General features: G+C 40.1%; 1 protein-coding gene across 1 annotated transcript; it reads right to left on the bottom strand.

Annotated features, from left to right (window-relative positions):
* Positions 1 to 478: 478 nt before the first annotated feature.
* On the bottom strand, positions 479 to 1090 carry LOC145802279 (uncharacterized). Its single transcript, XM_082894964.1, has 2 exons — positions 860 to 1090; positions 479 to 745 (listed from the first exon to the last, which is right to left on the bottom strand). The coding sequence occupies exons 1-2, from the start codon at positions 1088 to 1090 to the stop codon at positions 479 to 481; spliced, it is 498 nt and encodes a 165-aa protein (XP_082751090.1).
* Between the last annotated feature and the right edge of the window lie 12058 nt (positions 1091 to 13148).

Below are 13148 nucleotides of genomic sequence, written 5' to 3'. Positions count from 1 at the left end.
AATTCTCTAACAATTCCTAACAATTCTCCTATTCTCCCTTGTTGAACTCACTTTCACTCTTGGTCTCTCTCTCTCTCTCTCTCTCTCTCTCTCTCTCACATTTGTAGCTCAAGAAGGATGAAATGAGAGTGTAAAATGTATACAATGGTCCACTAGTTCCTTATTTAGGCTTAGATTTTGGAATTCATTAATTAGGCTTAATTGAACATTAATTATTCTAATTATTCGTTCCGAATTGAATTTCAATTAAACCTATCATGACGTTCTAAAAATTCCAACTAACACATAATTCAAGTCAATTTCGTGATTGAATGCCGATGAGGCCTTCAATTTGCAGAACAAAACAGAAACACAAATAGATATTCCTACAGCAAACAGATATAAACATAAATAATGCAATGCACATGTAATTGACTCAAGATTTCATCTTAATTACTTATTAGGCATACTTAATCATGGCTTAATCAGAGTTTAACAGTTATTCATGTGTCGGGGTTGTTACAGTCTTCTGCATGTCAAGAGTATGGTCCTCCAAACTTGAATTACCTTCATTTTGAAAGAGTATCGGATCCAAAGGAAACAAATCAGGGTATCTCCTCATCATATCTTCCTCCATCTCCCAGGTTGCATAGGTCCCTCCGTGGTTTTTCCAATCAACTTTTACCAACGGCATTTCTTTGTTCCTTAATCGTTTGATTCTGCAATTCACAATCTGAATTGGCCTCTCTTTGTGCGTATAGTCATCCTTCAGAAGCACATGGGTCGACTCAATCACACAGGTTGGATCTCATAAATATTCCTAAAGCATTGAAACATGAAAAACATTATGTATATGTTCCATAACTGAATGTAAAGCTACCCGATACGTCACTGGATTAATCTTCTCAAAGATTTCATAGGGCCCAACATATCTCGGTGCCAATTTGCCTTTCACTCCAAACCGCGTTTGCTCTTTCATAGGAGTTACTTTGATGAACACATGGTCCCCGACTTCATATTCTCGATCTCTTCTTTGGAGATCTGTATAACTCTTTTGGTGGCTTTGTGCAGTTTTCAATCTTTGTTGAATCAATTTCACGTTTTTAGTCATTTCTTGCACAAGTTCCAGTCCCAACAAAGGTCTGTCACCTACCTCGGCCCAACATATTGGAGAATGGCATTTCCTACCATACAAAGCTTCATAAGGAGCCATACCGATACTCGAATGGTAGCTATTGTTATACACAAACTCGACCAATGGTAAGTAGGTCTCCCAATTGCCTTAGAAATCTAGGGCACACATTCTGAGCATATCCTCTAAAGTCTGTATTGTTCTTTCTGATTGGTCGTCTGTTTGTGGATGATAAGCACTACTTAGTCTCAGTTCGGTCCCCAAAGCCTATTGTACTCTGCCAAAATCTCGAAGTAAACTTGGGATCTCTATCAGATACAATAGATACTGGCACACCATGTAATCTCACAATCTCATTAACATATACGTTAGCCAACTTATCCGCATTTGACAGGCAAAAAGTAGGTTGATTTAGTTAAACAATCAACGATGACCCAAATAGAATCCATACCTCCGGAATAGCGAGGCAATCCCACAATGAAGTCCATGGTAATATGCTTCCATTTCCATTCTGGTATTGGAAATGGTTGAAGTAGTCTAGCAGGTCGTTGATGTTCAAGTTTAACTTGTTAGGAATGTAAACATCTGGCTACAAAATCAGCAATGCTTTTCTTCATGCCAGGCCACCAAAAATTCTATTTTAGATCCTTGTACATATTTGTGTTACCTGGATGCATAGTAAATTTCAAAATGTGAGCCTCAGTCATGATACGTTTCCTCAAGTCAGCACAATCCGATACACAAAGTCCGTTTTGAAATCTCAACACATGATCATCATACACAAATCCCGGCCTCGATTTTGAGTCAAGCTCATCAACAATCTTCTTCAAAAACTCATCGTCAAGTTGTTTCTCTTTAATTTCTTCAATGATTGCAGGTTGAGCGAAAATGGCGGCTAAGATCCCACTTTGTTCACGCAATACAATTTCAATCTCATTCTTTTCTAAGTCACATAACAACTCTTTCTGACCGGTGAGTAAACATGACAAATTCCCGATTGATTTTCTGCTCAATATATCCGCAACGGTATTGGCTTTCCCCGAATGATACAGAATCTGTAAATCATAATCCTTTATCAATTCCAGTCATTTTCTCTGTCTCATGTTCAGTTTCTTTTGGGTAAAGAAATATTTCAAGCTTTTGTGATCAGTGTACACCTCACAAGTCATTCTATACAGGTAATGGCGCCAGATTTTCAGAGCAAAAACCACAGCTACAAGTTCAAGATCGTGGGTTGGATAGTTCTTTTCATGTGGTCGAAGTTTTCGAGAAACATAACCAATCACCGTCCCATTTTGCATTAGTACACACCCCAAACCTTTGTACGAAGCGTCACTATAAATTTGAAATTCGTCAGTACCATTAGGCAAAGTCAAAATTTGTGATGTTACTAACTTGGTCTTCAACTCTTGGAAGGAAGACTCTCTTTGATCATTCCAATCAAATAATACATTTTTCTGTGTTAACTATGTCAATGGCATGGCAAGTTTAGAGAAGTCTTTTACAAATCTGCGATAGTAGCCAGCAAATCCCAGAAAGCTTCTGATTTCTGTCACATTGGTTGGTCTTGGCCAGTCTACAATGGCCTCAATTTTCTATGGATCCACTGATATGCCGTCTTTGTTGATTACATGTCCTAGAAATGCTACACTGTCAAGCCAAAACTCACATTTGAAAAATTTTGCATATAACTTCTTCTCTCTTAGAATCTATAAGGCAGTTCTCAAATGACTTTCATGTTCTTCCCTGCTTTTGGAGTAAATCAATATATCATCAATAAATACAACAATAAATTGATCAAGAAATTGTTTAAAAACCTGATTCATTAGGTCCATAAATGCTGCAGGTGCATTTGTTACCCCAAATGGCATTACTAAAAACTTGTAGTGCCCATATCTAGTTCTGAATACGGTTTTCTCTATGTCTTATGCCTTAACTTTTAACTGGTGATACCTGGATCTAAGGTCTATCTTAGAGAACACTCGTGCTCGCTGCAGTTGGTCAAATAGGTCATCTATTCGAGGTAGTGGGTATTTATTCTTGACAGTCACTTTGTTCAACTCCCGATAGTCTATACACAACCTCAAAGATCCATCTTTCTTTTTGACGAACAAAACTAGAGCACCCCATGGTGAAGTGCTCGGGTGAATAAACTTCTTGTCTAACAGTTCCTGAAGTTGAGTTTTCAATTCTTTAGCTCAGAAGTCGACATTCTATATGGGGTTTTGGAAATCGGTTGTGTTCCAGGTACAACATCAATAGTAAACTCGATTTCCCTATCAATTAAGTCTCCAGAAAAATCATTTGGGATACATTAGGAAATTCATTTACTACAAAGATGTTCTCTATAGTAGGATTATCAGAGGTCACAGTCAGAACACAACACATATACCCTCTACATCCCTTCTTAAGCAGTTTAACAGCTTTCATGGCAGAAATCAAGTATGGGGAAGGAACTACCCCATTCCCAATAAACACAAACTCAGGTAATCCAGTGGACGGAATATAACAGACTTATTCACACAATCAATAGTTGCACAGTACTTCGTTAACTAATCCATACCCAATATGCAGTCAAAATGATCCATTCCCAAAGGCAATAAATCAACATACAACGTCACATTACCAATCACAATATCACATGCAGGATAAATGTATGCACATACCATAGAACCCCCAGATGGCGTAGATATATACAACAAATAATTCATAGGTTCTATTAGTCTAGTTAATTTCTGGGAAAAAGCATGCGATATAAAGGAATGCGTGGAACCAAAGTCTATCAACACATAGGCATTCTGAGCACAAATAGAAATTATACCTGACACCACTGATTCCGTATTCTGCACATCGCCAAGCACGAGTGTAAATACTCGACCTTGCCTCGGAGTTTCTCTCCCAGTATTGGCTCTCACATTTGTCCTTAGTGCAGGGATGGATCCAGCTAAACTTACCGTAGGATGGGTAGCATTGTCAAATCTCATCAGACAATCTCTAATCATGTGGCCAATCTTTGTCTTAGCGAAAACAAACACCAGATGCACGGTGACACGTGTCTTTATGCTTCCTTCCACATTCTAAGCAAAATGGCATAGACCCACTGCTTTGGCTTGAACTGCTTGAGGATCCAGTATTTTACTTTTTGTTAGTAAAGAATGAACGGCCTTTCCAAAAATTAGTTCCAGGTCTTTTATTTCTCCATTCTGTTGTTGGCACTTTGACTTGTTTCATTGCTGCCAAGGTGGCCTCTGCCATCAACACTCTATCTAGTACCTCCACATATGTAGGCATTTTTCAGGACGCCTACTCGATCAAATATATCCAAATCTAAGCCCCTTTCAAATTTTTGAGCCTTTTTGTAATCTGTGTCAACCATATGAGGAGCAAATTTGGCCAACTCAGTAAACTTAGCCTCATACTCGGCTACGGACATCTTGCATTGCTTAAGTTCTTGAAATTCTGACACCTTTCAGTCCCAGAAGTATTGAGGAAAGTGCTTGTCGTAGAAGATCTCATTGAATTGAGTCCATGTCATGTTCCCATGATTAGTTCAAATTAATAACCACCATCTTCGAGCTTCATCTTTTAGGGTATAAGTGGCCAATAGAACTATCTGAGTCTCGCAGTCGGGAAACACTTCAAATAATTTCTTCATTTCCAGTAACTATGTCTCTGCCTTTAAGGGTTCAATACCACCCAAGAAAGTCGGCGGTTTCATCTTCATGAATTTATGAGTTAAATTTATAATATCATTGTTATCCAACTCAACTTAGACCGGCAGAGGCGAAGGAGACGAAGGTTGTTGTCTTTGCTGTTGTATCATTGTTTCAGTTAGGGCTGCGAGCATTTGTTCTATTTGGCTCATCCGAGCCTCAGAAGATTCAACTATTCCATCACTTCTTTTATTTTCCATTCCTATAGGTAAATAGGACAATAATAAACATAGGCATAATAGTCTTGTTCTCAGTGTTCAATTCCAAATCAATTTACTTCACATTAATTTAGTTTAGTTTGTGTATGTTCTCATAGTTCACACACCCACACATGTAGATGGAATGCCCCTAGTTCTTTTCTAGGACATCCTATAGCTCATATGAATTCATGTGTGCGGTACAACACGTGCCCTGATACCACTCTATCATAACCCAAACCCGCCCCTATAGGTTTAGCATCGTAACCAACCAGTAATCCTTGGATTACCAAAGGTCTCTGATCTGAATATCATAAAATGTAAGGGGCTGAGGAAACAAATATACAAAATACAAAGTCCATAGAGCTATGTAGACATACATAGGACAGAAAATTTAAAACTTATATATTATATATGATGTCAAACTTCCATACGTCAAGTATCACCATACTAATAGCATCATAAAGGACTTAACCGTATATACATATATCCAAAAACAAATAAAGACCAAAACATCCTTAACATAAGCCACAAAACTTGACTTCTTTCAACATGAACCTCCTTAAGAGGCACAAAAGGCTGGTTCACAAAACTCAACTCTAAGCCGTCAACTCAGGGCCTGGTCACGTGCCTGATCACCTGCATACATAATATAAATAGTGAGCAGAAGCCCAGTGAATAATAACAAAGTAAAGGGGGTTAAATGAATGATATCCCATATCAGATTCAAAAAACAAACTTCATAATAGAAACAGATTCATAATCATATTCTTATCCAAATCTTATACAGAAATTAGAGTTCATGCTTAATTATACATGGTACATCCATTAGTGCTAAAAGATCAAATATAGAGCATAAAGGGTCATGCTTGCCAGTTCTAATAAGGAACATCTAGTACTGGGAACTTGTAACATGCTTGAGCCACAGTATTATTACCCCCGGGCAAGGGCAATGAAACCACGGTATTATTAACCCCAGGCAAGGGCCTTGTGCTCATAGACCACGGTAGTGCTACCCCCGGGCAAGAGCCATGTGCTAAAGATGCCACGAATACTTTTCAATATATGGACAATCATTCATTGATACAGAATATAGTATTTCAAAAAACAGATCATTTCATGTCATATCATATAGAAAAATACCTAAACGTGAACATAGATTTACAAAGTTATTACTCATAGATGGCTCCAAAGCAAATAGATAGAGCAAACAAACCAGATAACTTACGGCGCATGACCTACACAGATATAGAACGAATACGTACTGAATTTCACACCCGGAATTGTTAACTTAGTTCTTTCTTATCTTGATGTGTTTCTACTTCTTATCCTCATTATTATGTCTTAACCATGGTCTAGGAATGCCTAGGATGCAATGTGGATGCCAAAATGCACGTTGAAACACTTACCAAAATTTGTTAAAAACAGGGCCTTAGCTCGAGCGCAACTTCCTTCGCTCGAGCAAAGGCTAAAAAATGTGAGTGGTCGCTCGAGCATAACTTCCTTCGCTCAAGCAGTCTGTAAACTCTGCAAAAGTACTGGTTGTGTGAATTTTTCGCTCTACGGTCGCTCAAGAGTGAGACTAAGGTCTTCACTTGAGCGCAACTCTTGTCGCTCGAGCTTACGCTGAGCAGTCTGCAAAAATTGTAAACTTCTGGGAGCATGCGTTTTATGCTCGAGCCAATTTTTGGTCACTCGAGCGGGAGTGCCAAAGAAAGAGTGGTCGCTCAAGTGCAAGTTCTGTCGCTGAAGAGCAGAATTCTAGAATTTTCAGATTGCTCTCCCAGGTTCAAAACTCGAATTCAATGCTTTAAAATGCAACCTTTGGGCCCCAAAACTTAAGCAAACATGTCTAAACTTTGAAAACATTAAGATTTCAAGATCATTTCATGAAATCAAGGCCCAAAAGCATGTCATTTGTTCAAAATCAAACTTGAATTGTATGTGTGTAGAACATGCATGAGTTATTATGAATTTAACCTTCCAAAACATGATCAAGCAAGTTAAAATGGCATAAAACTTGATGAATTCTCAAAACAAAGGTAAGATGGATACATGCATGAGAGACTTCTTAAAATAACACTCAAATTGTGATGAAATTGGACATGCATGCATAGTATGATCTATACTCCTTCATTCTAATAATTTCAACTTAATTCTCTTGTATTCATAAACTCACCAACTCAAAAGCAAGACCAAAGGCTTGAATTCTTACCTTATACCTTGATTCATAAGTGTAGAGGCTTAAACTTCTAAACTCTCTTCAATTCTCTAACAATTCCCAGTAATTCTCTCCTTCTCCCTTGTTGGACTCACTTTCATTCTTGGTCTCTCTCTCTCTCTCTCTCACACGTTTGTAACTCAAGAAAGATGAAATGAGAGTGTAAAATGTATACAAGGGTCCACTAGTGCCTTATTTAGGCTTGGATTAAGGAATTCATTAATTAGGCTTAATTGAGCATTAATTATTCTAATTATTTCATTCCTAATTGAATTTCAATTAAACCTATCATAATATTCTAAAAATTCCAACTAACACATAATTCTAGTCAATTTCGTGATTGGATGCCAATGAGGCCTTCAATTCGCAGAACAAAACAGAAACATAAATAGATATTCCTACAACAGACAAATATAAACACAAATAATGCAATACACATGTAATTGACTCAGGATTTCATTTTAATTACTTATTAGGCATACTTAATCATGGTTTAATAGTTAATCATGGATCGAGGTTGTTACAGATCAACTACCACCCATATGGCGTCATTACCCACAACAAAATCCATCGTCACGTACTCCCACTTCCACTCAGCTATAGGCAAGGGTTGTAACAAATCTGCTAGTCTCTGGTGTTCGGCCTTCACTTGTTGACAAGTAAGGCACTTCGACACAAATACGGCTACATTCTTTTTCATACCTCTCCACCAAAACTGACAACTAAGATCGTGATACATCTTTGTGCCTCCCAGATGCATCGCAAGGCGTGAATGGTGAAATTCTCAGAGCACATCCTCTCGGCAAGACTCCGGCACGAAAAGAAGGTCAAGGTATCTAACACTCATGTCAGTATATACGTTTAATCCCTTTTCTACCTTTCCACTAGAGATTTTCTCCCAGAGGGATTCTACTTCAAGATCACCCCTCTGTACTTGTATCACTCGGCTCACAAGTGTAGGTTGTGCAACTACTGAAAACAATACTACAGACATAATGGACTCGCCAAGATGCAAGTCAAACCCACTATTAGCACCCAACATCTCCCATTCCCGAATAACGATACTAGCTACACTGCTGATGGGTTTCCTACTTAAGGCATCGTCCATAACATTGGCCTTCCCTAGATGATAATGCAACTCAAAGTCATAACCTTCTATAAACTCTATCCACCTTCTTTGCCTCATATTCAAGTCTTTCTATGTAAATAGATATTTCAGACTCTTGTGATCAGAAAATACTTCAAACTTCTCACCATACAAATAATGCCTCTAAATTTTCAAGGCAAAAATCACCGTTGCTAACTCTAGGTAATGAGTAGGGTAGTTCTACTCATGTGTTTTCAATTGCCATGAGTCATAAGCTACTACTTTCCCCTTTTACATCAATATACAACCCAAACTTTCCTGTGAAGCATCACAATACACCGAATATCCCAAACCCCTCTCCAGAATAATCAATACTGGATCAGTGATAAGTCTAACCTTAAGCTCTTGAAATGACTTCTCACAGGTCTCACTCCACACAAACTTAATTCCCTTCCTCATCAGTCTAGTCAATGGTGAAACTAAGCTAGAGAAATCTTTCACAAACCGATGGTAATACCCGGCCAACCCCAAGAAACTACGGATCTCAAAGGCATTCTTAGGTTGTTTCCAATCTTGCACGGCTTCTATCTTGGATGAATTTACCATCACTCCTTTCCCAGATACCACATGGCCTAAGAACTTAACCTCTTTTAACCAGAATTTATATTTTCCAAACTCAGCATACAATTTGTGGGCTCTAAGCAACTCGAGTATAACTCGCAGGTGTTCCTCATGTTCCTCCTCGAAAGGCGAGTAAATCAAGATGTCGTCCACAAAGACAACTACAAAATGGTCTAGAAACTCACGGAAGATCCGGTTCATCAAATTCATGAACATGGAAGGTGCATTGATTAGCCCAAAAGGCATCACTAAGAACTCATAATGGCCATACCACATACGGAATGTCGATTTTTGGATATCCTCCTCCTTTACTATTAACTAGTGATAGCCCGATCTCAGATCTATCTTAGAAAAACAACAAGACCCCTATAACTGATCAAATAAATCATCTATACGAGGCATTGGGTACTTGTTCTTAATAGTCACTCGACTTAGCTTCCAGTAATCAATACACAATCACAAAGTCCCATCTTTCTTTTTAGCAAAGAGAGTCGGTGCTCCTCAAGGAGAAGTACTAAAGCGGATAAAATCCTTATCTAATAATTCTTAGAGTTAAATCTTCAACTCACTCAGCTCAGTAGGTGCAAACCTATACGGTGCCATAGAAGTCAGTGTCATGTCAGACACTAAATTAATAGAAAACTCAATTTCTCAGTGAGGTAGTAAACTATCAAGATCCTCGGGAAAAACGTCCTGGCATTCACAAACTACCCTCGATAACTCAACTTGGATTTCATCACACTCACTATCCAAGAAGATGGCAAGAAGACAAGTAAGCTCACTTCGCCCACGCGGATCATATGCCGATGATAAGACTCTATCGGCTCTATCCCCCATGAAATAAAAACAATCACCGGTCAAGGTATATATAGTAACCCTCTGACGGTAACAGTCTATGACAGCCCGATATGATGACAACCAATCTATACCCAAAATGGCATCAAAACTTGACATGTAAATCAACACAAATGCAAAAAAGAAGTCGGCAATCGGCAACCTCTATGTCACAACCCCGACACCCCTGTTCCAAAACAATCTCACCACTACTAGGTGACTCTACACTCAATGGAGATGCTAACCAAGCCAATTATAACCCAAAGCCGATGCAAATGAAAATGAGATAAATGAATGAGATGCACCCGTATAATCAACACATTAGTAATAGAATTGCATAACAAGAAAATGCATCTCACTACCAAAGGCGCTGGTACTAGGTCTGGGGGGGTAACAGCATACACACGCCCTGTAGGTCTCTGCTCCACCTACTTACCCATCGGAGCATACGCCTGATGCAGTGACTGAGTCAAAGAGGCTCCCTGATTAGCCCTTGAGGCCTATGCTGACTGTGCAAGCTGGTGACTCTGTGTCTGCCTTAAACTAGACGCACCAGGTGTGCCACCTGACTGAGGGAAAAACCTTTTCAAGTGCCTTGCCTGCCCACACTGATAACAAGTAGGGGGTTGCCCTCTCCCCTAACTCTGGCTCTATGAACGAGCCGAAGATAATGTAGACTGCTACCCTCTTCCCCTCTACAAGTAAGTTAGAGATTTGTGGTCCAACTAACCACACTTAAAGAAAGTGAAATCCCCCTGACCACCTCTTCCAGAACCTGAACTCGGTACTGGAAAAGTGGATCTCAACTGACCTCTCTGGGACTATTGTGCGTTGGAACCCCTCTATCTCTTACTGTCCCCCTGAACATCCTAACTCCTCTTAGAGCCCCTCATCCGCTCCTCCTATATTTGCATCACAGTCTCAAGATAAGCCGCCGACTCTACAAGTTGCCCTTAATCTTTAATCATCGAACCGGCTACCTTGAAAAGAAGCCCGGTCCTTATCCTTTTCTCAAACTCCACACAATGGTGCTTCTCTGTCACCACTAACTCTGGTGCAAACCTAGATAAACTAGTAAATATGGTCTCAAACTCGGCCACCAGTGTGTTTAACTGCTTGATCTGCGAGAACTACTCCCACAACTTCTCCCTACTAATAGGAAATAAGAACTTGTCCTGGAAAGCGTCGACGAAAGCCTCCCAAGTTACTCCAATGCGCCCACGTGCATACTTCCACCATTGACCCGCATCTCCCTTCAGCTAGAAGGATGCCAAGGTCACTCTCAAACCTTCGCCTTCAATGCTGATCATCTCAAACGTCTTCACCATTTGTGTAAGCCATTCATCCGCTTTCAAAGGCTCTTTAGGATCACACAAAAACTCGTCCAAGTGCAACCGGAAAAACTCTCGCTTTAGAAAAGACGGCCCCGTCTCAACCATATGGGCCTGGACTTGATTCTTAGCTCTGAGAATGTCCATGGATTCTTGCAATACTCCACCCATCTTACGGGCTAAGACACCTATGGCCTACTGACCTGTCGGTTCGGCCATATTGGCCTGACCAACTCCCTCCTCTTGCGCCAGAATATCACCCGGTATCGGCACCTTCTGCCGTCTAGGCCTCTCACGCCCACCATTGCGACCACGTCCTGACATCCTAATTAAGGTAACAAAAGAGATTAGCACATTTACAAATGTGTCGAAGCGAACTCACTCACTTCCTAATGCGGTGGATAACAATAATTCATTCCTGTAGACACCCCATTTTTGACTGACCTTAAGACTCAGACGTCACCGATTGAGCACTCGGTAATGTTGCATATTGTGCTCGTTCAGAGGTCGCGAAGTCTCAGCCGTGAGCCTTGCCTCCGGACTTCCGGACTCTTTTGTGCTTTGCCTCGGTTTGCGAACCAGGTCTCGTTTTCTCCGTCTTCTCTTCCCAAAGGGAGGGAGAGGTCTCGTAGATCATCTCTCAGTGGCCGTAGGCTACGTTTCGTGGTCGTAGGCCATTTTTCCCATTTCGGAGCCCGGTTCCCGGTTTTCGGAACCGTCGGCCGTGTGCCTCGGTTCGGGACCGCTTAACCGCCTCCGTTTGCTCCGATTTTTGGTATACACCCCACCACCATCCATTCCAATGACTTGGAGCTATTTTTTAGAGCTTAGGAGCACCATTTCTCAGACCAAGAGCTGCTGGTCCATTGGTGTTCAAGGGTAAGCTTCTTTTCCTCTTTTTTGTTCCTATCTTGCTCTATATCTAAGCCTTTCTTGCAAGCATTTTTGGGCTCCAAACCAAACTGTAAATAGTCATATTTTGAGATCCTTTTCATGTTTAATTCAGGACCTTTTGCTGTTTGAGGTCTCCTACTATCACTTGCCTCTTTAACTCTCTTTTAGGCCTATTTTTGCATGGTATTTTAGGCTTATTTGTGAGCTGTTTCGTGGCTTGATTATAAACTGCAAAGTAGCTTATTTTGAGCCTTTCTTCAACATTTTTGAAGAGCTCTTCACTGTTTGAGGCTTCCTTTTGTCACTTGCCTCTTTATCCCTCTTTTGGCCTTATTTTTGCATGTTTTGTTAGCCCCTTGTGATTGTATTTTTGGACTCTGACCCAAGCTGAAAATAGTCATATTTTGACCCCCTCTTCATGTTTGATCAAGGGTCTTTTGCTGTTTGAGTCTCGCTTTTTACACTTTGTGTTTAAACCTTCTTTTAGGCCTATTTCTTGTATAGTATTTTAAGCTTACTTGTGCACTGTTTTGGGCTCGTCCATAAACTGTAAAATACCTTTTTTTGAGCCCCTCTTCAACTTTGTTGTAGGGCTCTTCATTGTTTGGGGCCAGAAGCTGCTACTTGCTTCTTTATCTCTCTTTTGGGGCCATTTTTGCATGTTAACTTAGCCCTATTTGTGTTCACTTTTTGGCCTTTCTTAAAACTGGAAATATGCATGTTTTGGGAATGCCTTGATTCTGTCTTTATGCTTCATATTCAAATAATGCATGCTTTGTATAGCTATAAGTCATTCCATGCGCCTAGTTTCGAGTTTCGGGTCTCATTTCATGCATCGGGTACCATGTTTCCATGTTTCGGGGCTGTTTTGCATCATATTTTGGTACTGAAATTTGCATGTTTGCATATCATGTTTCATACCTTGCCATGCTTTGTTAGAGTAGTATTTGTGCCTTAGGTTCGGTCCTCGGTTTGCGTGCACGTGTGCACGCATCTCGAGTGTCTCATTTTCATCTAATGGCTACCGATGTGAGTGTGGCTGAGGTCCACTCATGTTGGTGTAAGTCCATTGTGCATTGTGTATGTCATTTCAATTCATAGCGTTGCGTATGCTAGGTTGTATGTTAGAGCATCGTGTA

Source organism: Camellia sinensis, chromosome 11 (assembly GCF_055761805.1).
Source record: "Camellia sinensis isolate YWXY chromosome 11, ASM5576180v1, whole genome shotgun sequence".
Taxonomy (NCBI): Eukaryota; Viridiplantae; Streptophyta; class Magnoliopsida; order Ericales; family Theaceae; genus Camellia; species Camellia sinensis.
The sequence above is the reverse complement of the archived record's forward strand: the minus strand, read 5'-3'. Positions and strand labels throughout refer to the sequence as shown.

Coding starts and splice junctions, on each gene's coding strand:
- LOC145802279 (XM_082894964.1), bottom strand. CDS start 1,090: ATGACTAAAAACGTGAAATTGATTCAACAAAGATTGAAAACTGCACAA. Junction 746..859: donor TTAATCCAGTGACGTATCGG/GTAGCTTTACAT, acceptor GTGCTTCTGAAG/GATGACTATACGCACAAAGA.